Source organism: Lepisosteus oculatus, chromosome 5, assembly GCF_040954835.1.
Source record: "Lepisosteus oculatus isolate fLepOcu1 chromosome 5, fLepOcu1.hap2, whole genome shotgun sequence".
Classification (NCBI taxonomy): domain Eukaryota; kingdom Metazoa; phylum Chordata; class Actinopteri; order Semionotiformes; family Lepisosteidae; genus Lepisosteus; species Lepisosteus oculatus.
In genome coordinates this window covers 17,247,962-17,274,013 of record NC_090700.1, presented here as the reverse complement: position 1 = coordinate 17,274,013, position 26,052 = coordinate 17,247,962, and the positions used below count along the sequence as shown (strand labels likewise).

At 37.5% G+C, this 26,052-nt stretch overlaps 3 protein-coding genes across 3 annotated transcripts in view; 2 read left to right on the top strand and 1 right to left on the bottom strand.

Moving 5' to 3' along the window:
- The window catches only part of rb1 (retinoblastoma 1), an 82,059-nt gene that overhangs the window by 22,948 nt on the left and 33,059 nt on the right, over positions 1-26,052 (bottom strand). The gene's annotated exons all lie outside the window — the stretch shown is intronic.
- On the top strand, positions 764-3,021 carry LOC102688228 (lysophosphatidic acid receptor 6). Its single transcript, XM_006628208.3, has one exon. The coding sequence runs from the start codon at positions 1,452-1,454 to the stop codon at positions 2,613-2,615; it is 1,164 nt and encodes a 387-aa protein (XP_006628271.2). The 5' UTR covers positions 764-1,451; the 3' UTR covers positions 2,616-3,021.
- gpr203 (lysophosphatidic acid receptor 6) lies at positions 20,527-25,082 on the top strand. Its single transcript, XM_015341912.1, has 2 exons — positions 20,527-20,642; positions 23,146-25,082. The coding sequence occupies exon 2, from the start codon at positions 23,218-23,220 to the stop codon at positions 24,160-24,162; it is 945 nt and encodes a 314-aa protein (XP_015197398.1). The 5' UTR covers positions 20,527-20,642; positions 23,146-23,217; the 3' UTR covers positions 24,163-25,082.

The window sequence follows — 26,052 nt, the reverse complement described above, 5'->3', positions numbered from 1 at the left end:
CCTGATTGGAACCATAAAAACTGCTTAAATTAAAAAAAGAGTAAATTCAAAATGACGTGAAGACAACTCCACCACCAAAACATTAATTTCTTTAAATTAAACCCTCCTTGTTCCTCTGCAGCTTGCACGCTGATACAGTAATCGAAGAATAAATTATCTTAAACTTAGTTTCAGACAAGCAACATGCTGTATGAAAACAAATGAAAGTTCTAAATAGAAAATAAAGCTTTCCCAGTCTTAATACATTTCCTCCACTAAAAAAAATAAAATAAAAAATGAAAACAAAAAACATGGGTGGGACTATTCATTTTTTTCAGCACTTCGCTTCTCTTTGTACTGTAGCATTATAAAGCACTAAAAAACTTAATTGCTATAGTTTTATGTAGTTGTATTGCTTGTATTAATATAAGCAGCAACAGCTGTTTTACACATAAAAGTTAAAAAAAAAAACAGAAAAGCAATAGAGGGTTAAACCAAGATCTCACTCTTGATGAAGGGCGTTTAAAGAATCTTAATCTTTGTGCCTCCAGGACTGCAGGTGATCTTAAAAACACTCCTGAAACACAATGCATCTGATGAAAACATCTGCACCTTTAGTGGGCAGGGACAGCTTTGGTAAACAAAGGGCCTGAGGCTTTTTTTCCCCCACCTAGCACACATTATCACAGTGCAAACAAAAGTGGGCGGGGTTTGCTAACTCCACTCCTCCAATTCCCTTGACACTTTTCCTGTGATGTCACATCCCCAATGAAATAATCCTTCATTCGTTTGCCTCCTAATGGGAGAGCAACACAATGACTCAGTCTGCTTGCTTTAGAGAAAAGAAAACCTATTGAGCAAGCAAACCCAGACTTTACAACAGCAGCTCTGGGTGAGCGCTCACTGTAACTGCCTCAAACCACTGGATACAGACCTGGACATGTTTTGAAGTTAAAAAAAAAACTTCTTGGAACTGCCTCGCATGCTTGCTGAACTTTACAGCAGAGAAGCTAAAGATCTCCACACACCCTAAAAGGAGTCAACACTTTTGTGAACACTTAAACAAAAAAGTTTGCCTACACACATTTTAAAAGGAATACAAAAAAGGGTTTTTCTTCACTACAGGAGGAAGAAAGCAATTCTCATCCCTGTGTGGATACAGGTACTGTCTTTAAGTTAAATCTTTTTTTTCTGGATCAAGAAAAAAGAAAACGCAAGAAACCTTTGGGCTTCTGTCTTGTAGCTTGATCTGGCAGGGGGCTTTGGACGGGGGGGAGGGGAGAAGGCACTGCAGCACAACCTGTAAGCTGCAAAGCAATGCTCCTCCAGCTGAACGGAACCTTCTGCAGGATTCATAATTATTGGCCCAATTGGGAAAACAGTGCATTTGATATGTAACATTTCTTCTTAACAGTATTTGATCTGCCTATATATTGACTTCAGAAAAGGCCGTCTGAGAAGACTGGGGATTCATGCTGAGTCCTTTGCTGCTAGTTTTTTCATACGTTTCAATTCACACTGGATTTAAGGCTGAGGGATACTACGCTAAGACAAAGATCCAAATGAATCAGTCAATCGCAGACATCATGACAGCAACAGAAGGCAGTTCAAACAGCTCAAACTGTACAAAGTATGACAACTTCAAGTATACTCTGTACACCTGGGTGTTCAGCATTGTTTTCATCATGGGGCTCATCTCCAACATGGCAGCCATGTACATCTTTTACTGCACCCTGAAGCTGCGGAATGAGACCACCACTTACATGATGAACCTGGTGGTCTCGGACCTTCTATTCGTTCTGACGCTGCCTTTCCGCATCTTTTACTTCATCACCCAGAACTGGCCGTTTGGCTCATTCCTCTGTAATCTTTCCGTCTCCCTATTCTACACCAACATGTATGGCAGCATCCTCTTCCTCACATGCATTAGTGTGGACCGATTCCTAGCCATTGTGTACCCATTTCGCTCAAGGATGTTGCGCACCAAACGCAATGCCAAAATCGTATGTGTTGCTGTCTGGGTGCTGGTCCTGGCTGGGAGCCTGCCCTCGGGGTTCCTGCTGCACCCCACAGACCCAAACCACAACCAGACACAGACGTTTTGCTTCGAGAACTTCTCGAACAAACAGTGGAAGGTGCACCTCTCCAAGGTGGTCATCTTCATTGAAACCGTGGGCTTTCTCATTCCTCTCATTCTCAATGTGGTCTGCTCAGCCATGGTCCTCCAGATACTCCGCAGGCCTCGGACCTTGAACAGGGGCAAGCTCAATAAAACAAAGATCCTTCGCATGATTGTGGTGCACCTTTTCATTTTCTGTTTCTGCTTCATCCCTTACAATGTCAACTTGGTCTTCTATGCACTAATGAGGACTCAGATCTTGAAAGGCTGCTCCATAGAGACGGTGGTGAGGACCATCTATCCCATTGCTCTCTGTATTGCTGTTTCCAACTGCTGCTTTGACCCCATCGTGTACTACTTCACCTCTGAAACCATCCAGAACTCTATAAAGCGCAAATCTGAATACAGCAGGTCTTATGACAACAAGTTCTCTGAAGCCTTGCAGTCAGAGAGCTACATCCAACAGAGCCTGCGGACTTTGAAGGCCAAAGTCTTTCAGAATGAATCTAGTGTTTGAGGTTCCAGAAAGAGGCTGAGTTGGGTAAATACAGGCTGCCGAACTGAACTGAGGAGTATGGGAAACACGCTTTCATTTCCAGACCATGGTGATTAAAACTGGACCATCTGAAAAGGAATGTTTCTTAATGGCAAAGGTTTACCACCTATGGAATGCATTTCATTTAAAAAAATGCTACTTAGGAAGTTGAACAGATAAACCTAAAATGGATTACACGTCTGGAAATGGAGGTACTGTAAGAATGTATTTAATTTACTAGGTCTATTAGTAATTCATACACCATTTCCAGAGTATGACTATTTAAACTCAATGAGCAACTAAATGAAAATGTCCTTTATTTATTTATTTTTGTATGTTTTCTGAGAAGCCACAGTCAATTTTTAATAAAAGGGGGACTGAAAAAATGTTCAGCTATCGTTTTTAGTAAAAAGTGAAAAGGTTTTTTTCAATTGCGTTGATCGGTAATCGTGTGCCTTTTTCATTGTATGAAAAGCTCCAGTCATGAAGCTTGCCGAACTGTTGAGGGCAAAGTTTGCTTGACAATGATAAAATAGTGTTTACAATATCTGTCAATAATGCTTTGACTTTAGTCATTTAGTCAGGACTTGTTAGACAAGAAAACTGAAATCTTGAATTGCTTCATTTGACATACCAGCAAATTTTGTATTTAAACAGAAGTACAACTAACAAAAATGCTCCTTTAGGGTGGACACAAGTATTTAGCTGTACAGAGAAGTATGGTGAAGCATAAAAAAGGAGAGGTTAATTCCATGCTAAAAAGCTGGTATTAACTTGTAGAGACCTGCAGACTTGATTGCTGCAATGTTTATTAACGTGGAATTAACCTCTACCTTTCCATCTCAAATTACACGGTGGCCTAGCTCCTCACAAAGTGTAATGTCGTTTCTTGCATTAACAGGTAAAATTAGTTATCTTATTGAAGAATCACAGATTTTCAGTGCTGTCAAAATATTTATACATTTCTCTTAGAAATCATAGTCGTGTCTATATTACTGCTAAACTCATCTATAGATCTATAGCAAATATACACAATGGCATTAGTTAAAGAATTGCTCTAAAGAACTGATTATACACATTGGACACATTGCAATAAAATTCCATATGTAATGTTACATTCTCAAGTCTTTCAGAGATTCACTATAAATTACTGAACACTCCTGCCTTTACAGGGTGGGTCTAACTACATGGACTGATTTGTCCCAGCACACTAAGAACCTTTGTAGTTGGTATTCTGAAAAACCAAAGAAATTAAAATTAACCTTTTATAAACTGTCTCAAATACAGTTTGCGGATGGGACAACATTTTTGAAAAACTGGTCCATATGAACACCAGTAATAAGACTATTTAAGAAGACTTCAGATCACAGCAGTTTAGCCACAAGGTACAGTTACTCAAGAGTCACTACTGATTAACCAAGCAAAAAGTCAAATGCAGAGTGGGAAAACCACAAAATACTCAAGTGAAAAACCATCACAGTTCTTTAAAACTATACGTTTCAATAAGGTACACATATAATCTTGAATAGAGGTAACATTTTGTAGCTTAAAAAATGTCTTTAAAAATAAGGCTGCAAAAGATGGCATACGTTTTTATGAGGAAAATACTTTTTTTCTTCACTTTATTATTCTTTACTGTACTGACCCTGCTGTTCTGGGTACAAGAAGCACCTTGCCCTGCAGATAAAATGACTAGGTGCACATGAAGATGCTGATCTTGACTGAAGTTCAAAAGGGAGTGCCTAAATGTGCATAATCGGTGTACTTCTGGCATGAAAAAGAAAGAAACAAAAGTAATCTTGGCATTAATACTGAACAAGCACATAACACCTAACCAGAATGTTCTTGGTTTAAACAGGTCAGCATAATACCATGACTGGCTGACAGGATAAATAGCTAAATCCAGTGAACATATGGATATTTGAGGACACGCACATATCGTTAGGCCTCCTGACTTACATGTACAGTAGGTATAATGGGCAGCTCAAAGTGGCAGATAGAATAATGCGTTTTCAGAAAAGGAAGATAACATGGGAAAAATAAGGTTGTTCCAAATTGCTTTAAAAGAAAGTTTCAAGTTTTTAAACAGTTTCACCTTAATCCTTTGCCCCATAAAAACATCCATGGTCCAATAGGTTAAGCTATTGAGATTTTTTTATTGCTAAGTTGCAGACTTTAAATGGTTTTAACATTTTACCATGAAAAAACTGTGAGAGATCAATTTGTTCTTAATAGGAACCACCTGATAAATGTGAAAATCTCTGGTTTGACAGCCAGAGGGAGTCTACTTTATTTGCTATTCTGAAAGGCTTGGATTACAATTTGGAATTAGTCCCACCTTTGCCTATGGTAGCAAGGCCTAACTCACCCAGTGCATAAACAGCTCTTCTGTGCTACTTACAAAAGAAGCTAATTCTTGACATTACATCAATAAATTCGCAACACTGATAAATCTACTTTAAGTGTCTACATACATGCTTTTGTAAGTATTAAATTGGATAATGCTGCTGCTATAATACCACTTTGCATTTTTAAAACAGCAAGTGTGTGCAGAAAAAAGCTTTTTTGACAATGCAACAAAAAAATTAAACAATTTGAACTGTGAGACTAAAGGACCATTACAAAAGAAGGTACAACAAAAACAAATTACTATGCTGAGATAATGATCGTTTAGTACATGATCAGAATTTTTTTTGTGTTAGAAACCATCACAGTGACCCTTCGGAAGTCATAATGGTGACTGTTAAAATGAATATTTGCCGGATCTTTATAGAAGAACTGTTTTTCCAAAGCAATCTACAGTAGGTGCAGACAATTATATACGCTAAATCCTGAATGACTTTAATCTGTTGCTTTGTAAATCACTTATATTTTTAAGGTCAAATTGGTCAAAATCACTGAAGTGGTCTAGTCTGCATATTTGTTGATTTCTCTCCATAGAAAAACTTATAGGTTAAAAACAAGATGTTGACAACTAGTCACAACCAGTGACTTTAAAGTGACTTACTTTCTTCAATTAATGGAGGTAAACAGTTATATCAGTGAGCAAAATATAGGTAAAAGCAGCACAGGACAGCACTACATAGCAAACCACAGGAAGTAGATAAAACCAAGTAAATAAAGAAGGAAAAACATATCAAACTGCAAAACTACTGTGCAGACAGAGCACAGCAAGCATTTATAAGCTGAGGAGTGTACATAAACTAAAATGGCTTCATTTAATCTTCAATGGCTCCAAGAGCACTGGGGAGAAAAAAAAAACAGGAAGCAGCCACAGATGTGGACTGTGCCCTGGATTCCACTGGTGGCATGTCAAGGCGTTCCTTCACTAAAGTTTAATTTTATTCATGTTTAAGACTCAACCTGCTATGCTGTAGGGAGGTGGGCTCCTCCCCAGGCCTTTCTAAGGCTAAAACTAATGCTTGTCGAGCTACTTGTTATAAAAATGGAAATCATTTTAATAGCCTTTAGTCTGATCTAGAACTGTCATATAATTTGACATGAGTCATTAAGATATTCACAATGCAAACAAGTAATTCAGAGTGAAGGGCTGAATGCTATGAAGAAATGAACAGTACAGGTGAAACAGGAACAGATGTTGCTTGAAGGGATACTGTCTATATACAAATCCAACTAAAATTTTAATAAAAGAGCACCTTTGGTTTATAAACAGGGAGGCATCATCAGGCAACATCTAACCATGCACTAGACTATGTATTCAAGGAATTCAAAGCCAGTTTCCAAAATATTACAATGTTAAGGTCATTCACCATCTCCGTATCCTAGGTAATGTTTTGTTTGATGACCATGTTGAATGATTTCTTAATGTTTTGAGCCAACTGAAACCTTAGACTAAAATTAACTAAAGTTCTTATTCTCGGCAAGGTATGTTTATACAGGGTGTACCAAAACACAGCGTGTAACCTTGGAGAAGAGAAAGAAAACATGTGAATTGCCCGCTACCTTGACATTAAACAGATTAAAAAGAGAATGTAAAAGAAAATAATGCAGCAAACAGAAAACATTAATTGTGGCCCTGCGGCCTATATTTCAGGGGGAGGCTGCCACATTCAAATCTTAAAAGCCTCTGACCTATATCTGTTGTAAACTGCAAGGGAACAACCACACTGTTTTTTGCCATTAGATTAGCACTAGCTAAGGGTCAGTACTGCTGCTGATGAACTTTTCATTCTTGTTTCCCCATAAGTTTACTAAAAATATTAGTTAACAAGTTCAGCTGTACTATATAAATGTCAGATATATACTTCCCACCACGTAAAGTTTACACCTGAAGTCAAAAAGTCTGCATGATGCTAGCACTGGAGATAATACCAAGGTGATGTAAAGCAACTTGGCTTTAGCTGTACTGCAGTTCATTCACTCAAGATTCAGTGAATAGTTGGGTAACTCGCTGCTAAAGATAAACATACACAACTCTACAGTAGCTGTCCTCTGGGTTACTGGGTCACAGTACAAAATTGACAGAACCCTGTGAAAAATGTGACAGCTGTTTAAAAATAAAGAAGCCTAAAATCAAGCTGGTAGAGACAGGTCTGCATATCATCATCTTTAAGTACATAAATAAAAAAATGGGGTTCAATGTCAGTTTTCTCTAACAAAGTCCCGAGTGGCCCCATTTAATGTTTAGAATCAGTACTGTTTTCATACGATTTAGACTTCATCCAGCTGCAGGTTACACTTTTTGCAGTCAATTTCCAAATGAAAATAACCATCACTGTTGTAAGATAAAGGAAACCAGTAGTGTTGATTATCTATTTGATCGGCTTCTTAAAAGGAAGTCAACTGTTAAATCAAACTGGGCTAACAAAATGACCTAACTTTTAAGTCAAAAGTTTCAAATGTTGTACAGCAATACAAATCAAAAGGGTTTTTACCAAAATCTTATTTTGAAATATTCTTTAAAATTGTCAGTAATTCCTGAGAAAAATATTTACATATATAATGAAAAAAACTAATCCTGACAATCATTGCAATTTTGTTGAAGCTGTACATATTGTACCAACCAGCATGTACAAACTTCCTAATTCTGATCAAACTAGATAATTTCGTTGACATTTCATCTTAATTACTGAGAAACTACCGATGTAATGACTGTATTTAAGTCAACTGAAGTTTGACTAAATTCTTGATAATTTAACATCTATATCTACACCCCATTATAAATTAATCAAATTTAACAAAATGTGTTATAATAATTTAAATTGTACAATTAATGCCTTTCAAAATCATAGTCTGTGAAGGCAGCCCCAATGAAGAAGTCTTTCCCCTCGAACAACAGAAAGTGTCAGTTGGTTTCATGAAAAACCAAAGAAAAATGTTTCAATACAGCAGAGTGGTAAACCACATATGAGAAGAGAAGATGATAAATACCAGGTTGAAAGAAAAATGAATGTTTAGATGTCAAATAAGTTGAATACAAATCTGAGAATCATTAATTGAAAAATCAACCATGAATTCAATACATGTATGACAATTTCTTAAAATCATGAAAGCTGTCTTAAAGAAACAAAGTTCACTTGTTATGCTAATGTCCCTTGTAAATGTAAAGTCCCTTTAATACTTCACAGACAGTAGTTGATTGCAGTGTTACTGCATGATCTAATCAGATCTGTGAAGCTAAGCAGGGCTGGTCTAATTCAGTACATAAGCAGTGCCCCAGTATGTTGAACGAGGCATATAAACTACACTACATACATTATGTGCCGTAGGAGGTGTCATCCTTCAGACGAGACATTAAAACGATGTCTTGACTACTTGGTTGTAAAAAGATCCCATTACACAGCTAGTCTTAGCGTGCGTAATTTAATCTGTTTAAACTTAACCCATAATTCAGTCAGGGGATCAACTTTTCCACTTGATACACAGTATAGTGGTGCTGCTGGTGCAAAATATATAAAATATAAGAATACTGCACTTCAGCAGTGGATAAAATGGGACCCCAGCAGAATGGCAAGCGCTATATAAATGCAAAGAATTCTAAGCACCCATGAACCAGTGTTAAATATAACAAAACCTGGGCATTAAGCATAACTATAAATGACGTAGGTGAATTATACTTGAAACCATAACCAAGTTAGTTAAAACTTTGCTTGCAGTTTATAAACCTTTGTACCAGATGTTCCGTTGCAGAGAGCCAATGTGGTCTACATAAGATTGAGTCATTTTTCCCACTTCTGTTTAAGAGAACATGGTATGAAATCTGTAAAAAGCAGTCAAAAAAGGAACTGAAACTGTAGCACAATTTTGAACTGACACTTATTGCATTAAGGCAATCTTATGTTCTCATGTGTTTGGAACAGCAGAGTATTTCAAATTTTCAATAAAGTACACTGACAAATGAAGTAAAATAACATATGGCCATCTTTGCCACAAATCCGCTTTAAAAAAATCAATACATGCACATTGAATTTTGGAAAGCAGACTGAACGTATGTTGGTTATGAGAACAACTCAGACCAATAAAGGCAGTTCTATAAAGCTCTTTTAACTGAGTCTGTACTAAAAACTAAGCCTAGCCATATACACATGCATATTAATCATCTATAATCTTCTCATTCAGTTGTAAAAATGTTAAATGTAAGAACTTCACTAGGTGCCCATAAACTCATAGGGATTTCCCTTTTAATTTCACTGAAAAACCGTGCCTCATATTTCACTTTACTGTAATGTGCACAACTCTGAACTAATCAAAGAAGTGAAACTGATAGCATCTTGATGTGCGTGTCTGTGTGGGTGTGTTGGCGTGTAGATTCAGTAGGTCAGGTATATACCTATTTACAGGAATAAACTGGCAGCCTACTTTCTCAAAGCTTTTTTTGTTTGGGATAGTTTCCCTATTTCAGTACCTAGCTGCAGAAACTAAATGTATCCTTGGTTGACAACACTGTCCTGGCACATTCTGTTTATTACACTTCCAAGGTAAAGCTGGCAACAGAGAAAGCTCAGATTCTATGACAAGAGAAAAAAAGTTTGTTTTACTGCTTTTAGAAGTCACTTCAGTAAGACATTTCTCACAATGTTGTGCAAAAAGCTTGTATATCACATGAGGGGATCTCTTCACAAATTCAAAGAAGCAGCGTGAAAGAATGAAAACAGCAGGAAAACGCACGGGAGACGGAACTTACATGCAACGCGATTTCCATGCAGATTACTGCTGACGCATCTTGTCAGGTGAGTAACTCAAAAGCCACACACACTCCTTCCCCTGTTCCCTTTTTCTTTTTAAAGGGGGACAAAAAACGCAAATGCCCCTAAAGTAAAATCAATTGCTCTTTCACGCACAGCTAAAGTCATGATGTACTGCCTGAAGGCCAACTTCTCAAGACACAGCTTTTGTTAAGATCCTTAATTTTAAATTATGTTAAAGGCAAACAAAATATTGTGATACTCCTGATATTAATTTTAAAATATGAAAAGTACTGACCTACAGTAGGTATTGACCAAGGAAGGCAAAGGCAATGCATGTAGGACTGAGAACAGAAGCCACTTCTAGACAGAAGTATCTAGAACAAGCTGCCAAGTCAGATTCAAACAAATTTACTAGGAACTTTTCTAAAATAAAATCAGACAAACTTCCCCCTCAGTAATCTTTCTTCTTTTCTTATGTTTCCAATATGGCATTGATTCACTAAAGATAGTGAAGTGCTGCTTTGGACTGTCAACCCGAAATTCAGCCAAGCCCTTTTGACTGATCAGAGAAAAACTGATCGCTGAAAGCCCTCGGAGTAAAGATTTGTCATACTTTGCGGGAAACAATTAGGACTATTTCAGAGGTCTCCTGAACAGAATAACCCTATTATTCCAATTAAAAAGCCAAAATGAAAGTATTTAAAAATACAAATAAAAGTATAATGGTGTATTTTGCACTAAAAAAAGCTGACACTTGCCGAGCTATCAGACTCAGAAAAGTTCTTTTCATCATGAAATATCAAAGTGCACACTGAAATAGCCTTTTACCTAGCTCAAAATATCTTGCCATCAGGCTTTTAGCATTAACATCAGATTTAAGAGTTCAAAATTGAACACTATAGACTTTGTGAATTTAAGATGTAAAACCATTTTGCTATTGAGGATAAAATTTATTTAAAGAATCTGTTCACATTTTGGTGAAGCATACACTGAAAATGGTCTAAAGTCTCTATTCAAGAAAAATGTATAACTTGTTTTTCATATTCCTACTGCCTCACAAATCTTCCCCTGTGATCAACTTAAACTGAGTCAACATCACTATCACTGCAGGCATTTCCTCAGTAAAGATTAACCATTAACTGCTGTAGGACCAAATTTCATTTTCACTGACCAGGAAAAAATTGTAACCTCTACGTTGTTTTTAACTTCCTCCTTTTTCTTTATTAGTACTAATTTGTACATGTGCAGTTTTGGCATAAAAAACGTATAGCGTAACCAGAAATGAGGATCATGCCCAATATTCAACAGCTGCTGCTCAAACAGCCTGGAAACAAGATGATGTTCATTTCACTATCCAGACATCATTTAAATGTGTGCTTAGTCATCTAAGCAGAAAAAAAATAGACCATTTGTTTTTTAACATTTCCTTACACAACACGGGGAGAAGCCAAGAATAGGGAGAGAAATCTTCAGAAGACCATTTAAAATTGAGGCCCTCCTATTTAAAAATATTACTATATTTTGTTTTGGAAGAGATGCTCCAGCTATAAAATGCTATGACTACAAAAAACCTCCCCCACATCATCTCCTTTCAAGTCTTCCACAAGAGCATCAAAGTTTTTGAGAAGTCAAAAACCCAGATTCATCAGCCGTAGCTTCCCAAATCAGCCGTTGCTTTCCTGTAGTTTCAGGAAAGCAATCTAGCATTTTGTTACTTTTCTTATATTTAGAGGCTACTGACAACTGCATGCTGGAAGGGACCGCAAAGTTTTCAACCAACAGCTTCCAAAACAAAAATAACTGATATTTACCCCTGTAGAAATTAAATTTACAAAAACAAACTAGATGAGCAAGGCTTGAATTTCACCATAACTTTAAAGTGCCCATTACATGGATAAAAATTTATGTTTTTGTTCCCCAAATATTGCTTCTTGTCTTGTGGATCACATTTCCCACAACCAATTTTTCTTCTTGCATGTGCCCATTTTCTTAAACAATTCTAATTTAGAATAGTGGAAAAACACTTAACATACGGCGGTCAAGAGGTCAGCGGCAATATGTCATATATACCACAGCCATAAGAAGAAATCTTCAGAAGCCTGACATTCATGCTCCTCTTGTGTGATGCAAAGGCCATGGTTACACTTCTGCAATTCATCTGCTCCTAAGAGGTGCAAAGGTCTTTGCTCTGTAAGTATGGTTCTTAAAGAAACAAGGGAGCCTGTGTCCTGTGCCAACAGGCAAAGTAGGGCAATAATAAAGCTGCATTAAAGGTGCAACTCGAACAAACTTATCTTAATGCTAGCGAGCACTTTGTTGGACACCGAGAGAGAAACTGAACAAATCAAAAGGAGTAAACAGGAATCGGCGATGGCTGCAACAATTCAACCACAAGCTCTCAGGTGTGTCGAGTCAATAAGATCCAGCATGAATGCACTGTGCAAAAGCTTTCACGGAGCCACAATTTACCACTCAATCATGAAGTTTCCTAGAAAGCAGAAACTTGCAAAAGACTTAAGTACAGGGAGCAGCTTTCTTTGTGGCAGAAAATAAAACAAGACATGAATGGTGCTGAATTTTTAGTTCTTGAGAGAAACTTGTTATAAATAAATGGTCCTCATTTTAAAAGCTGAAGATTTAAGAGAAGGTAGTCAATTCTAAAAATACAGAAATACTCCTGGTTTACGGTACTTAAATGACTCATAAACAGATAAGGCACACAGAGGGAAATGTTACATAGCAACAGCAGATATGCTATACAATGAGTCATACACCTGGGTAAATTATGTATCCTGCTTGTGTTCCATCACACCAAATACACACAGATATTATCCTCCTCTCTAAATGTCACTTTGTTATAGAACTATATTGACCCTATTAGTGACTTAAATATCTGCCATATGGCAAAATCTTAAAACACTAATGGCAGTTTCCACATCATTTTACTGTATATGCCATGTTGCTTTTCCAAAATGCTGTGTTTCTAGGTGGCAATTTTGAAGAGATATATATGTGTGTGAATACATCTGTTCTCAGAAACACCAGGAGGGGTAGGTTCAGAAGGCATCATTCTGTTCCATCAACTCATCAGTACCTCTTTGTAGAAAGGCACTGACAAGGCAATGCAAGCCAGAGCACATGGTGTCTCACACAGAACCAGGAGCCACGTGCTTGACTGTAGTTCTCAGGCTTTTTAAAAGTTAAAAAATCCATCAGGAAAAGTAGAACAGCAGTTTGACAATGGAAGACAAAAATATAAAAGCTTGTGGGGAAAAGTTTGTATTGATGCTGTTTACTTCAACAAGTTCCACACAGGATAATTTTACCTTTAACACCCGAAACTAAAATGGGAAATGAAGAAGCGCAGAACGGTGAAGAAAAGTTCCAAATCATTATGATTTTTAAAATTAATGTATTGTTTAATGAAAAAGTGTTATAGAACTTTAAAAGCAGTACAAAACACAACAGCCAGATAAATTCTGGGTCTGAGTGGAATGTTATATTCAGAATAAGAGAACTAAATGTTTATTATCCTATAACAGAAAATATGACCAGAAATTAATTCACTTATTTCAAACTCCTGAAAAGCATCAACCATGTCAGTATGATTTTAATATCAATGGACCCAAAAATGCAAGTTGGTAACTAAAATTAGGAATACTCAACACTATTAAAAAAGGGTGCTGGCAGTCTGGACAAAACATTCCAGGCATGTTATTAAAACTGAAGCCGGTTAAATAAAAGGTCTAAAAGGTCTTGGATCATTGAGATATAAGTAATCAAACCAGCAAGACAGGCTAAATGGCTTGCGCTCCATTTTTATATTTTAAATGTTGTTGATAGCCTGGGATCATCTGAAAAACATGCAGAAAAAGGCAGAAATAAGCCTTCATATGCCAAGTCAGTTTCATGTTCCTTAAAAGAAGCTTTCCTGGATCTCACATTTTAGAGGTCAGAAACTTAAAATTCTGTAAGGATTCACCCTTTATGCAACTAGGTCAACTTTAAGATTGTTCCCCTTAATCAATGAGTAATGCATGCATCTCAAAACAACTCAGCCAACAGATCAAGGTGTGCGTTAACACCTGGCATGAATGCTGACATTCATATGTACCCCCCAAGTTCCGTTTCTCTTAGCTATGCTAAGAAACCACAAACTTAAAAAAAAGAAGTGTTAAAAAAATAAGCTTGTCAAAAGTGTGCAGATGATTTGTTTAACTCCTAAGTGAATCTACGGTAGATAACGAACACTTCTCACTTCAGTAAACTAAAGATCAGACAAATTAGATGAACACTAAGTTGGTTTTAAACTCTTCATCCTGAAATGGTATGCTCTGTAAAATAATAAGCCTTTAAAACGAACAGCTTAAAATGCATAAGTATATTCTATCATTTACAAATTCTTTTTTTACATCCTTTACAAAATCTTTCAGAATTTTGGTTCTTCCACTCTACTTCCAATATCCAAAAAAGAAATGAAAGCAAGATCAGTGAAAGAAGCTGATAAGATGAAATGAATGTTGAGTAGACAATGACAGGATAATGCTGAATTATTAAATGTCTACTTTATTATATATTTATATATAAGGTCTTTATTCAAGTCCATTTACATTAATGGGAATTTTCAGAGTTTAACTCATTCACTCAAATTAACTTGCATCACAGGCCTAAAAATGCAAAGAAGGATATCTGCCAATATCCCAGAATTTAACCACATCTTTGGTAATTTTACCTAATATCAAGATATGCATGAATAATTCCTTAAGACGAACTACTGTTTTTTTCTTACTCCAAAATATAATAAAATTGTTCTATTATGAAGATTGTGGGGATCATAAGAGAACAGAAGCTATATTTTACATTGTTGGGGAACATATTTTAGCAATGATCTGGTAACACAAAAGATTAAAATACAGAATCTCTTTCACACAAACAGATCAGCTTCTCACGCAACCAAACACTCCCAGTAAGTCATGACTTAACAAGCCCTGTAACAACCAACCCAGAAAATATAAACTATATTGTTTATGAGGAGAAAAAAATACTAGACAAATCACGAGTTCCTTTCTAGTTGGATAATACTCCATGGATACGTGTCAATTATGTTCAAATTCATTTTCATTGAAAGAATTCAGCATTAGCAGCTTTCACATACAATAGAGAAACTATCAAAAGTAAACTTATGTGACTTGTACGATACAAATCCTTATTCACACATTAACATGAAGCACAGGCCTAAGTATGAACACCTGATAATTCTAGGTATTGTATGTGTTTCTGGATTTTTTTTTGTTAAGTATTAATTGAGAAACTAAGTAAGCATGCACTTACATGTCCTTTGTGAAGTTAAGGTAATTGCCACTCTATACTGATTGATACCTTATTTCATCTTGTTCACTTCAATTGTTTTCTGCAGTTTTCAAAATTCTATATTCTCAACAGCTGTGTATTTCATCTTGGGGAAAAAGGTAAATTATCCATTTATTGGTTGTGTTTGTATTATTGCTTACCTTTGTGTTTTAAAGAGTTGAATTTAGACTAAGCTTTCATTGTGCAAAACAAATTTTAGAGGCTCTACTCCTTAGAATGTCACTAGCAGACTCGCTAGCAATTTTAGCATATTTAGAGAAGACTGCTATCGATAAGGTTGATTCCACTTCTTTGCTTTTCAGTTTTTAGCAAATCTATACTTCTTTTCACTCCGCCTTCAGTACCACTTCATTTTAACCCCCATTTGGTAGATCAAAATAACTATAAATTGTTTTAAACCAGAAAAACTCTCTCCCCCCAGGAGTATAATAGTTTGGGAACTGCTGCCAGAAAACTCACTAAGTATTTCCTGTTATAGAAGAAATGGTCTTTAGGAACTGCATAACAGTAGACATCCTACATGTTCAAACACGCAAGAGGTTACACTGTGCAACAATGAAAGCTCATTCAGTTTGCCAGTCTACTTCTGACAGGCCACACACACATCACTAATTTTCTAGTCTAATTGACCATGGCACAATGAGTGACCAAGTGACAGAAAAGAACATAGAGAATTCAAGAAGTGTCTTCTGAAGGAAAGTACTGGAATTACTCATCAAACCAGGAATGGATTTAGAAATATTACCTTAAAAACCCATCAGATACTTTTAATGTGGAAAAGGATATGTTGTCCTTACTTTAAGCACCTTATTTCGACATGGCATTTTCCTCCTTTTAGAAAATCTGTACAAATAAAATTCAGCTAGCATGAGAATTCTTTGAAGAGAACTATCTTGAGAAGCAGCCCACCCATTAAAGAGTTTGAAACCATTAGGTATAAACCTTAATTCTGTATTGTAGAAGGGAATTATGAAATAAAAGGCAGCAAATTGTCATGGATTAAACACCATTTTCATCGGGTTCTAAAAGCACATTCCTCACAAGATAACACTTGGTTATTCTGACACACATGGTGTAGGGAGAAGGTTTAACTCTTAGGTTCTTAAATATTGCAAAAAATAGGCCCTTTCCAAGTTCCAAACAGAGCAGTGGTTAATGCAGTATAGTGTTACTTTACAGAACAGATTCCCTTACTCTTTTATATGAATTTAGTAACTTCCCCTTATATATATATATTAATTCAGCCAGTTTTCCAGCTTCTCATGCAGAATTTCCTTTTACACCTTCATGGTCTGGTTCATTCTGCTATTCTCTCGGGTTAATTTCACAGAATATTCAATTTACCTAATACAGTGTATAATAGGCTAAACTGGAATTTAAGATTTGCAATGGTGTGAAAGCAAAAATCTTATCTGATAGAAGAATGGGGGAAATTAAACAAGACTAGTGCAAAATCAACTTATACCACACTTCTAACTTGACTTCAGAAAGTGATAATGGTTTTAACACAATCATCATATCCTGTATCAAGCCCATCCTGTGTCAGCACTTTCATGCCATTTCTGGCTCAACCTTGCTCCGAGTGTCACAGTAGAGCACAATGTGTGTCAATGTGGGGAAAATGGGTAAGAATGTAATTGTTCTTTGAGTACAATTAATCTCCACTCAATTAAATGTTATTCAAATAGCTGCTTCACCCACTGCATGCCCGAAAGAATCCCAAGACCAGGCCAATAACACCATGGAAACCAAGACTTATGTGGTATTTAGGGCATTTTATTCAACAGTCAACAGCGTTGAAATATTCAGTGTAATCATACCAAATGTCTGTCAGGACTCTGCTCCAGAAGAGCCCAGGTGAATTCTAGTTTTCATTCTAGCTGAGTTTTTAACTGGACATTAAAAACTGCAGGTACCCCGGGTACGCCTGCCTTAAAGCAATGGACCCCACCATAAAGCATGGAATGCTACTCCCAGTAGCCCAGAGAAATAAAAAAAAGTCTCTATTGCATTAAGAAACCACACCATTTTCTTGGACAAGTCAAATCAGTATATGACAAATACCAAGGGATTGAACACTTTTAAAAGCCACTGTATAAGCATGCAGCAACTGAAAGAGTGAGATGAGAAATGTGCTTTACATTTCAGTAAGTTAAACCCTCTGTATACCTAGGCTTTCATTTTCAAAAGGATGTGCTCTATCAATTGCCTGCAGGGTCTGAATACCTCCCAACATTCCCTGTGCCCCTTGGCCAGCTTGCTTCAATTAGGACTCCCCTTGAGCCGATAAGCTAGTGTCCAGTTCACTACTGCCTTTTATAGAGGTCACACCCAAGGTCAGCCTTGCTTACAGTCCTGCATTTTTTAAATAACTGCGGGCTCATACCTTCTCACAACCAGCCCCGAGAGAAGTGAACCCGAAGCCTGCACAAGGGCTGACAATCTAACAAGCTCAGTTTGCTGGGCTCATTTTTTCGGCAGTGAAGAGGAGGTTGTAAAGGCATGTTTACCAAAGCAAAGGAAACTGGCTGTGTGTGAGTGTAGGCACATCTTGGGGAAAAAAAAACAAAACTTCATGACATGCACTGAAAAAACAGTTGCCAAACTAGTTTTCTCTATTTCGCTTGCAATGATATGCAATGATGCATATTGACTAAACCTATTGCTTGGTTTCCTACAATAAAAGCTATATTATGACTTGAGTATGTCTTAGAGTTCTATAAAACTATCTGGTATTTTTTACAGAGAATATTTCACAAGAAAAAGCTACGATCCCCGGCAATAAGACTCAATCCCAGTCCAGGTCAGTCTTTGATTTAAAGGCATGAATTGGCACAAGTGATTAATGGCTCAGATGCAACGAAAACCAGCAATCCGATTGCCCGTTCAGACTTTAGTTGACCTATTCAGAATTTAAATTTTGGTTAAAAAAATAATCTATTGCTCTAACAACGTCAACATACAGATGCACAATCTCTCTTAAACTTGTTTATTAAGCATTCTCTCCCTTATTTCTGACTAAACAGCTCTTAATATGTTAGATGACCAGATTACAAAGATGATGACATAGCTAAATAAGGGAAGTTTCATTGCTCTGAAATTGGCAGAGTTGATATGGACTACAAGTCCCATTCACGTTTTAAGAGCCGAAAGCAAATTTTAAAATGTTTCATATGTACAGTAACACCGAAATAACTTACCCTGCAATGAAGACAGTGGACTACATAAAAAGAGCCATTTACTTGATAGCCACAACTATATACTTGTCATTTTACAAAATATTTGTTAAATCTGTGATATTTTATGTGTAACAATGAGAATTCACACTTAGAAGCCTTATTTATAAAAGTAATGTAGAACATTTAAAGAAATATGCACTTTCCCACGGACTTAAAGGAGGGTTTAAACCCTAATGTGATTAGTGTGTTAACATGATTAAGGTGGAAAACAATTAGAGCTGTGTAAAAGTTTTATGGCTGCAGTGTAGGTTTTAGTAGAGAGTCTCCATGGGTGGTCATGCCAGATGCAAAGTCCCACTTTCTAAAAGCCAGCTAAGCGGTGAAAAACAGTTTAACAGATACCTGCCTGAGAAAAAAACTAAAGCAATTTAGCTAACCTACACACAAAAGGATGCACTCCCATTAATTCCTCTAATTGTGGAACCTAATGTACAGTAAAATACTTATTTGCCTCTCTGATTCCCATGTAATAATGGGTGGAGATGGGTGTACAGTATGTGGTTTTCACCACCCAAGGTTTAGTATTATTCCTAGAGACTGCGCTGTTCCAATAAAAATGAAAAGAAAAAGAAAGAGACTTCACAAAGAAAACTATACACATCTGCGATATAAAACAGCACCCAAGAACATACAGCAAATCCCTAAACTAAGCCTAGCAATGAATGAATTCTGCAAGGAAAGGGCATGTTAAAAGTGTAAATTACACATTGCATTGACGAAAAAGAGGTTTATGTACAAGACCAGGTGTCTGCCTGCAATATGCAGTATGTAATGAAATGCATAAAATCACACCGGAAGATGAAAACCCAAGCTGTATCATTTTCATTAACTTTAAGGAAACTGACGTTCACCATTCTCTCAGTTCTGCAAATATTAAGCAGCTGACTACCCTATGTAGCCAACACATTCTTATCATTCCTTGATAAGCAATGCCTATAAAGTCTAAAAAATGCAGCATAGACATCTACCAACTGAAGGGCGACAAAAATAAACCAGTTTAGAGGAGTCATTTCCAAGAAAAAAAAACTAAAGCAAAACTTCTGTACTTCTACAAGACATGAGCTTGTTGAAAATAAATTTCTGCAGTCCAACAAGGAATACAAAGTGCCGTTATGGAGTACAAATTATAAATTTTACACATGTACAGTTTATCTTGGAGAAACAGCTCGTTGACAGAACTGTAGTTTGAGAGAAATAACTATGGCAAGCTACAGTAGTTTGGTATCTACAACCAGTTATACAATAATAATTGTTTACACTTATATAGCACTCTTCTGGACACTCCACTCAAAGCGCTTTACAGGTAATGGGTACTCCCCTCCACCACCACCAATGTGCAGTATCCACCTGTATAATGCGACGGCAGCCATAGTGCGCCAGAACGCTCCACACATCAGCTATCAGTGGGGAGGAGAGCAGAGTAATGAAGCCAATTCATAGATGAGGATTATTAGGAGGCCATGATGATAAGGGCCAATAGGAAATTTGGCCAGGATGCCAGGGTTACACCCGTACTCTTTTAAAGAAATAACCTGGGATTTTAAATGACTACAGAGAGTCGGGACCTCGGTTTTACATCTCATCTGAAGGACGATGCCTGTTTACAGTCTAGTGTCCCCGTCACTATACTGGGGCATTAGGACCCACATGGACCGCAAGGTGAGTGCCCCCTGCTGGCCCCACTAACACCTCTTCCAGCAGCAACCTTAGTTTTTCCCAGGATGTCTCCCATCCAGGTACTGACCAGGCTCACACCTGCTTAGCTTCAGTGGGTTGCCAGTTGCAGAGTGATATGTCTGCTGGCCATCTATATACAGTATATTCACCTTGATTTGACCAAAGGAAACTCACTGGGAATCCATAGTGACAAAAGGACCTAGTTTTTTTAGATGGGGATGAGTGTTGAGTCATTTGAGGCTGCTTTCTAATAAATCTTGCAGGTTTATTTTTGCCTGTCCATTAACAAACCCCCTGTATCATCCTGATGTGAACAGTGGAGTGGACAGAGGAGTAGTGACCTTTCTGCAGCTCAGTGAGCATGACCAGCTGGACTTACTCAGCAGATGACAGCTCTAAAAGTTTTCTCCACCACTGATACAGATTCATAAAGCACTGGGCTGAACAACAAGACAGGGAGCTCATACAAATGAGCAGAACCACACAAGAAAAAACAACATAAAAGAACAGACAACAAAGTATAATTTTCAATTCATGCTTGAAGAACTCTGCACATAAAACCTTATTAAATGTTGGTGAGTCTACTTTATGTTACTCTTTTCATTTCAGGAGTAATATTTTAAATACATAAATAGAAACAAACCTTAGATTTTTTTCTGCAACATATTGTGCAGGCTCTCTAAAATAGCAATGTACAGTTTGTATTTAAATGTCTGTTTTATTGCTATATTTTTAAGCTTGACACTGAGTGAACAGAAGTAAAAAGGCAGTCAGATATACACTTTTGAAAAGCTAAAGAATAATTGGTCATTCATGGCAGACAATGCCATGCTTACCAACTGGGTGAAAATAAGTTGGAAATTCAAGACATAAATGAGGGATTGGAAAGCGGAAAATGAGTCACAAGAAAATACAATAGCATTCTAGACAGGAATCTGGCAGTAAACTGAAAAATAATAGTGACCTGGAACCAACATTATTTCACTCTGGTAATAAGATCTGAAGAACTACTGGTAAAAAAGTGATTAATATAACAGTATAATCATCCAAGATCATTAAATTCAACTGAGATCATTAAATTCACCCATTGTTGACCTATCTTTTCTGTTCTATACAAAAGCCATTTAAAAAGCTAGAGATGCCATCTACAGCTGGAAATATTTCTTAAACATTACAGATATATTGAGCCTTAATAATATAAACGTAAGAAGAAAATGCACTGTGTGATTTCTTGTAACCACAAAGGCCTCAGATTTTTATACTGATAAAACTAGATGGGGTTCCGTTGCTCCCACTGTTTCTACAGAAGCCATGCTGCAGTTGGTTGGCTGTTAAACATCACACCGTATAAATATGTACTAATTTAAAATAAGCTTCTCCATACACTCGCACTCTGCTTTCTATTACCTTATAATTGACCTGGGGTCAACTGATTTATTAAGCATAATTAAGGAAGCACAAGACATTTTCCCTAGTAAGTACCTACATTTGCAATGAGAAAATCAGAAAAAGCAACATCTTATTGCCTTAAGAAAACAGTGGTTTTCTAATCAGCAAGCATAATGTTGCATTTAGACTGAATGTACTGAAGGAACAACAGTATTAAGATAAATTAACCTTTGAGCTAGACTGCATTTCTAAGGCTATGAAGTCTACACTTTCAACAAAGCACCAGCTTCCCTCCATCAGTAAAACGGCTAATCTAAACTCTCTTCACCACCATCCAACAACTACTTTATGGGACATAAACTCACTGCAGGAGCCTGAAAAAGAACCCTTATAAGGAATCTGTGAAATCTTCACCTTTTTACTACCCCCTTAGAATATATTAGGGTGTAGAAAATCATGTTACATGAGTGGGTTTTATGGAGCTGTAAAACCTAAAACTGGAAAAAAAACATTTGTCGCACAAGGTCTACAGTTTGTCTTCAGTGTTAACAGAAGGACAAAAGGCAAGAAAATAGGGTACAGGTAATGCTATTTTTTTTATAATGCCACATTTGATCATGTCTCTTTACACACCGATAAAATTGTCAATCTAAATAACTTGCATTTCTGGTTTGGTTTAGATCTTTTACTGTGGTTTTGATAAAAAGTCTGACGGTTGCTGTGAACTTCCTGTGTGCCACTGCTTAAAGAAGCCATGAAGTAGTTCTGCCGCACTAAATGTGAAGGCAACATTTCAAAAGGTGTAAAAGAAGATAAATACAGCTGCATGATACAGCTGCCGTTGCTTGCACATGTATCATTACAAAAACTGTCCTTGATTTAAGCTCAGGTACATATCACTGTAGTAGGAAGGAGAAAATAAACTTGAAAATACAAAAATACATACTTGCTCTCACACAGAGACACCATTATCAAATGAACTTGAAAAATCTGTTTTTGCTTTGTAATGCTTTCCAGTTTTCAATGACACTCACTGAACATTTTTTAAATGAAATTAAACTTTCTAAGCCTTTGCAGAGGACAAAAATTATCTAGTACTTTACAGCATACTGCCTCAGTCACCTAATTGAGCAAAACATTAAAATATTAAATAAAATTAAAAGGGTAAATTCTGCCTACCACAACACTTTCTTGATTTTAATTTTAATTCCAATATAAACATATACTGTAGCTCACCTCACAATAGATCCTATTGATACTTATTAAATACGTACCCTGATACCAGTGTACAGTATATGAAATTCTAATCCAGTTTTTTGATTCAATGCCTCTCATTCTCCAGACAAGAGAGGTTGTAGGTGGTTGTTTCCTCTTCATAAAAACGCTGGTGATTTTCAAGCGTTTTTCAGCAGGTGAAAGCGGGCAAGAGAGGGCGGGAGAAGTGTCTGCTTAGCTCTTTGGCTTCCAAAAGCAAACAGACAGAGTGTCTGAGCAAAAATCCATTTTTCCCCCCTGACTGCAAAGGCCATATACAGCTTGTCACAGTGCAAATATTTGAAGTAATGAAAAAAAAACATTAAAAACCAACTGGCATTGAGGGTGCATCATATGTGGTTCTATTTGCAGAAATCATTATTAATGAAGGTGGCTTTGAAATTGCCTTTCCATATATATCTGCCTGTTCCTCAGTCTTTACAGGCGCACAATCAAGACACGCATACTGCAATAGAAATGCTCTGCTCTCCTGACAGATGAGACCGAATGATGGAGCTCCAAAACCAGAGCCTGGCCTCAGCTCCTGCCAACTGCACCCTGGATACCAGCTACCGCTACACCTTCTACCAAGTCACATACAGCATCATATTTATCTTTGGTTTGGGGAGCAACACTTTGGCCCTGCAAAGGTTCTGGGCTTCATCAAAGACGCTCAATAGCACCGCAGTCTACATGGTTAACCTGTCTGTGGCAGACCTCTTCTTTGTGGTGTCCCTTCCCCTGAGGATCTACTACCACCACCACTCTTCCCAGAACTGGATGCCGGGGGGCACTTTCTGCCAGCTGACTTTCACACTTAAATACATCAGCCTCTACGGAGGCATCTTCTTCTTGGTGTGCATCGGGGTTGACCGCTACTTTGCTGTGGTCTACCCCTTCAACAAGCGGTGGAGGAGTGTGCGTACCGCTAGGGGAACAAGTGCAGGGATTTGGTGCCTGGTGTTAGCCCTCAGCATTTCCCTCCCCTTCCTACACACGGCTGCAGCCCTGCTCCACCAGCCCTGCCTGCTGGACCCATCGTCCAGCCGCAACCGCCTCTTCATCGTGGGCATCCTCCTCCTTGTGGAGGCTGCATTTCTGCTGCCCATGCTCCTGCTGCTCTTCAGTTACTGCAGCATCCTGCACGTGCTGCGTCGCCCTCACTGGGATCACCGCCGACCTCATCCGCGCAAGCAGCGAACCTTGACGGTCATCTACTGGGTGGTGGCCATCTTCCTCCTCTGCTTTGCTCCTTACCATTTCAACCTCTTCTGGTATACCCTCACCAAGGTGCAGCTACTGCCCAACTGCCTCCTAGCCAAGGCCAGCCAGGCACTACACCCTGTGGTCCTTGTCCTGGCTAGCTCCAACTGCTGCCTGAATCCTCTCATCTACTATTTCTCCAGCAAGATGTTTCACAAGGATTCTGCCACCAGCACTGGCAGCCAGTGAGCTGAACTGGGATACTGCACATATGGAACCTTTTTTTTCCCCCCTGTAGCTTTGTTGAAATTTCATCCTTACCCCAAGAAGATAGAGAAGAGAATTTGTGGCCCAGGACGTCTTCTATGCTAACCAACCAACTGAAGTCCTTTGCAAATAAGCAAATAAGGGACTTGATCTGACAGGAAAAGCATAGCGTAGCTAAGGACACTTTCAACACTGAACTGCCAAGCTACCTCAATTGAGTCACAAAGATAACCTCTGAAAACTGACACCCTTCTTTCCCATACTACAGCAACTCTGTGATTTTTGGGAAGCATCAAAACCCTAGGAAACACTCATCCTTGTGAACTGTCTCTTAACGAAAACTCGCAATCACCTGATGTGAAGAGCTCATGAATCAAGACACCAAAGAAAAAAAGAACAAAATCTTGGTGAAAATAAATTTCTGCAGTCCAACAAGGAATACAAAGTGCAGTTGTTCATGGACTACAAATGATAAACTTCCTACATTATAAATCAAGGAATGACAAGATCTCGAGAAGGTTCCAAGGTCTACCCGTAGTAGTAGTAGTAGTAATAATAATAACTTACACTTATATAAGGCTTTTCTGGACACAACTTCCATTAAGTTCAGCTCAAAACTCATGAAGGAATCGTATAGTTTCTGTTAGATGTGGATGTTCAAATGATTGGATTTGACTTGTGTGGGAAAGTTCTTGCTGAACCTGTGCTGCATTCTTTTAACATTCATGGAGATGTGAAAGGTGGGTTATGTATAATTGTTGTACACTTGCTCACATTAATCACAGGCTTCTTCTGTTTTGTATAAGTGTAGGCACTTCTTGACTAGATACTATTCTAGTACAATTGTTTAGCATTGCACCGCCACTCACTGCTATCTTCAATTATTTAGGAGGTTGTATTGATTAGTTAGCTCAATTTCCTTATTGTCATTCATCAATTTACAAAGTAAATCCAATTAATTTTACTAAGTACAAATAAAAAAAAACTAGTAGAAAACATCTGAATTTCATGCTACTATTTGACAGGATTTGAAAATCATAAAAGGTAATAAAAAGAATAAACCCCAGTTTTCACCTGTTACCAGTCCTCCATGGTATAAACAGGGTCTTCAAACAATTTCACAGGATTCTTCACATTAATACCCCTTCAACATCACTAGCACCACTGATAGCAGATTAACTGGAGGGAGTTTTGATTTGCCCACATGGTCAAGCAGTCATTCCTCAGACCAAGCAAGATAAAACCAAGCATATCAATAAATGCCATCTTTCTTTTAGCAATCACATTAGTTTGTCTAATCAGTGCTTTGTAAAAGATTCCCAAAAACAAACTCCCTGCATTGCATCCTAATCGTGTTTGCTTACAAATTAGTTTGCACAGGTATGATTGAACCATATCAAGTCACAGTATTGCTACAGTGTTAAGCCCTATTTTATCATCTGCGTTATGATCCAGCTATCACAGGTTCAAGCCTGGATTATATCATTAACTGAATATGATCAGTTACTCAAGATTTGGAAAACAGGTAGAGCACCACTGAGGACAGGATTGCAATAACTGGCCAAGGCTTTCTCAGCTCTTTCTTGGCAGCATAAACATGAGTTTGAATGTTTCGCTCACATAGGTGGTACTTGTCAGGATCAAATCCTACCACTTCTCATAACCAGGAAAAGAAAAAAATTTTTTGTCCCAATGTTTAAAGCTTGTTGTAAGAACTGAAAGGGATTTTCTCTTCAGTCTTTTATTCTTCAGCAGTATGACTATGTATTTACACAAGATCAACTCAAATTTGATCCATCTAAAGTGGCCTGTAAAGGTACTGTAACGCTGCTGATAAAGATCTTGTACAGATCAGAAATGGCAGTTCAAATG